Source organism: Schistocerca cancellata, chromosome 2 (genome assembly GCF_023864275.1).
Source record: "Schistocerca cancellata isolate TAMUIC-IGC-003103 chromosome 2, iqSchCanc2.1, whole genome shotgun sequence".
NCBI classification, from domain to species: domain Eukaryota; kingdom Metazoa; phylum Arthropoda; class Insecta; order Orthoptera; family Acrididae; genus Schistocerca; species Schistocerca cancellata.
The window spans coordinates 1069171512-1069173836 of record NC_064627.1 but is presented as its reverse complement, the minus strand read 5'-3'; the positions used below and the strand labels follow the sequence as shown (position 1 = coordinate 1069173836).

The 2325-nt window shown below is 38.9% G+C and overlaps 1 protein-coding gene across 1 annotated transcript; it reads left to right on the top strand.

Annotated features, from left to right (window-relative positions):
* Nucleotides 1-658: 658 nt before the first annotated feature.
* On the top strand, nucleotides 659-1954 carry LOC126161065 (piggyBac transposable element-derived protein 3-like). Its single transcript, XM_049916956.1, has one exon. It carries the CDS (start codon nucleotides 659-661, stop codon nucleotides 1952-1954), a length of 1296 nt encoding a protein of 431 aa, XP_049772913.1.
* The last annotated feature ends 371 nt before the right edge of the window (nucleotides 1955-2325 follow it).

Sequence of the window (2325 nt, the reverse complement as noted above, 5' to 3'; positions counted from 1 at the left end):
AGATAGGACACATTGGAACTGAATGTGTATTTCTGTGTACACTAGAAAACATGTCCTAAAAATTATTGAGCAATAGTCAATCGTTATCCTTAGACTTATTTTACAAACGTTGCATTAATTGTTTGATACTGTAATTATAATTACAGGTTTTTGTTTCATTTAAAGTAATTAAACCTTTCTTGACTTCTTCAGTGTCAGATGCACAGATCCTTGAAGAGTTGGACAGACCTCTGGAGTTCGATGGAGACATCTCAGAACTTGAATGTTTATCCAGTGATGAAGAATGCAATGAAGATACTGTTTTAGCACCAGAAGTGGAAAGTGATGACGATTCGTGTGAAGTTGTCTCAGATACTGTGACTGATCAGTTTGGCAGATAGAAATCCAGAAATGTTCCCCCTTGGCGCCATACAGACGTCTTTGAGCCGTTACCACCTGCACCAGCATTTGAAGAAACTGTTTGGCAAGGGAAACATTGTGAGACAAGAGAATATTTTCTTAAATATATTCCTTACTGTGTTTTTGAGCTGTTGTCATCCTGTAGCAATCAGTCATCTTTTTCACGCACAGGGAAATCACTAAATACAACTCCTGAAGAGATTATGACATTTTTGGCATCTCAATCAAGATGTCATGCCTTGGCTACCCCAGATTAAATATGTATTGGGCTTTCGGGACGAGAGTGACTGATGTAGCAGGGAAAATGTCAAGGAAACGGTTTTTTGCAATCAGAAGTGCACTGAAACTAGTTACAGACAATGATGTGTCTAGTGATGTGAGAGCAAAAGATAAATATTGGAAAATTCGTCCTTTGCTAAACACCGTCAGAGCAGGCTGTTTACAAAATCCTAGGACACAGAAGGTGTCCATTGATGAGCAGATGATTCCTTTCTGGGGCAAGACAACGATGCGGCAATACATTCGTGGAAAGCCTAATCCGTTTGGCCTCAAGAATTTCGTTTCCACATCTCCAGATGGATTACCACTTGACTTTTTCATGTATGAAGGGAAAGGTGACAGTATACTGGAAGGCTATGATTACTTGAACATTGGCGGAAAGGTAGTAATGAGACTGGCAACTACGCTACCTGAAGGGTCTATAATTTATATGGACCGATACTTTACGTCGGTTGAGCTCCTAGACTGTCCACACTCAGACAGAGGCTGTCAGGCTACAGGGACAATACAGTCTTGTAAAGTTCCAAGTCTGAGCGATCTTCAGACGGATACAGAAATGAAAAAGGCAGGTCGGGGTGCAGCTGATCAGTCTGTTCGTGGTGATGGACAAATTGCCGTTATTAAATGGTATGACAACAAATCTGTAATTGTTGCCTCATCCGCAGAAGGAAAATTGCCTCTGGGACGGTGCAGGCGTTGGTCAAAGCAAGACAAACAATACGTAAATATCAGCAGGCCTCTTGCTATCGAAAAATATAATGAAAATATGGGTGGGGTCGACATGCTGGATCGTATCATTGCTGTTTACAGACAAAGTGCAAGATCAAGAAAGTGGACAGTGCGAATGATCCTGCATCTCTTTGATTTTGCTTGTGCTGCAGCTTGGATAGAGTACAGGAGAGACTGTAATGCACTGAAGAAAAGAAGGAAGAATACGATGGACTACCTACAATTTAAAATTGACGTATCAGAGTGGCTTATCCATTCAGGAAATGATATATCTGATATTAATGACGAATCTACAGATGGAGATAAAGAAGTTGATATCGCCCCCAGCTCCTTGAAAAGAAAAAGTATTCCAGCACCAATTCCGAGTGATGCTAAACGAAAGAGCAGTGCTATTCACATGCCAGAGGTCACCAACGATGAAAAGACTCTTCATTGTAGGCGACCAGGATGTAAAAGTTTAAGAGCACGAGTTTTCTGCACAGAATGCAAGCTTCATTTGTGCCTCATGAAGGGTAGCAATTGTTTTCGAGATTTTCACACGAACTGAACTCACCAAGAAAAATCAGTGGATGTTAAAATAATGTAATTTAAAAATATTAACACTTTGATATTGTACAATGAAATTAGTTTCTTTATTTAACTTGCCCAATAAATTTATATTATAACATATGGAGTCATATACATTCATTCCATAATTGTCTGCCTTCAGTACCAGTGTGTCGTATATGACACATCAGATTCTCAAAAAACCAATCAAAAAAATTTTTAAAGAACAATGTTTCCTTACTAATGTTGACCATAACATCAAATAAAACTCAATATTTTTTATAGTAAAAGTAAGTTTAGAGGGTAGAGGATCTGAAGAGGTTAATAACATAATCAACTGTAAAATCAGCTCCAGCCACACCATCAGCAATC

Bases quoted from the DNA above. Each gene is read 5' to 3' on its own strand.
- LOC126161065 (XM_049916956.1), top strand. From the start codon at position 659: ATGTATTGGGCTTTCGGGACGAGAGTGACTGATGTAGCAGGGAAAATG.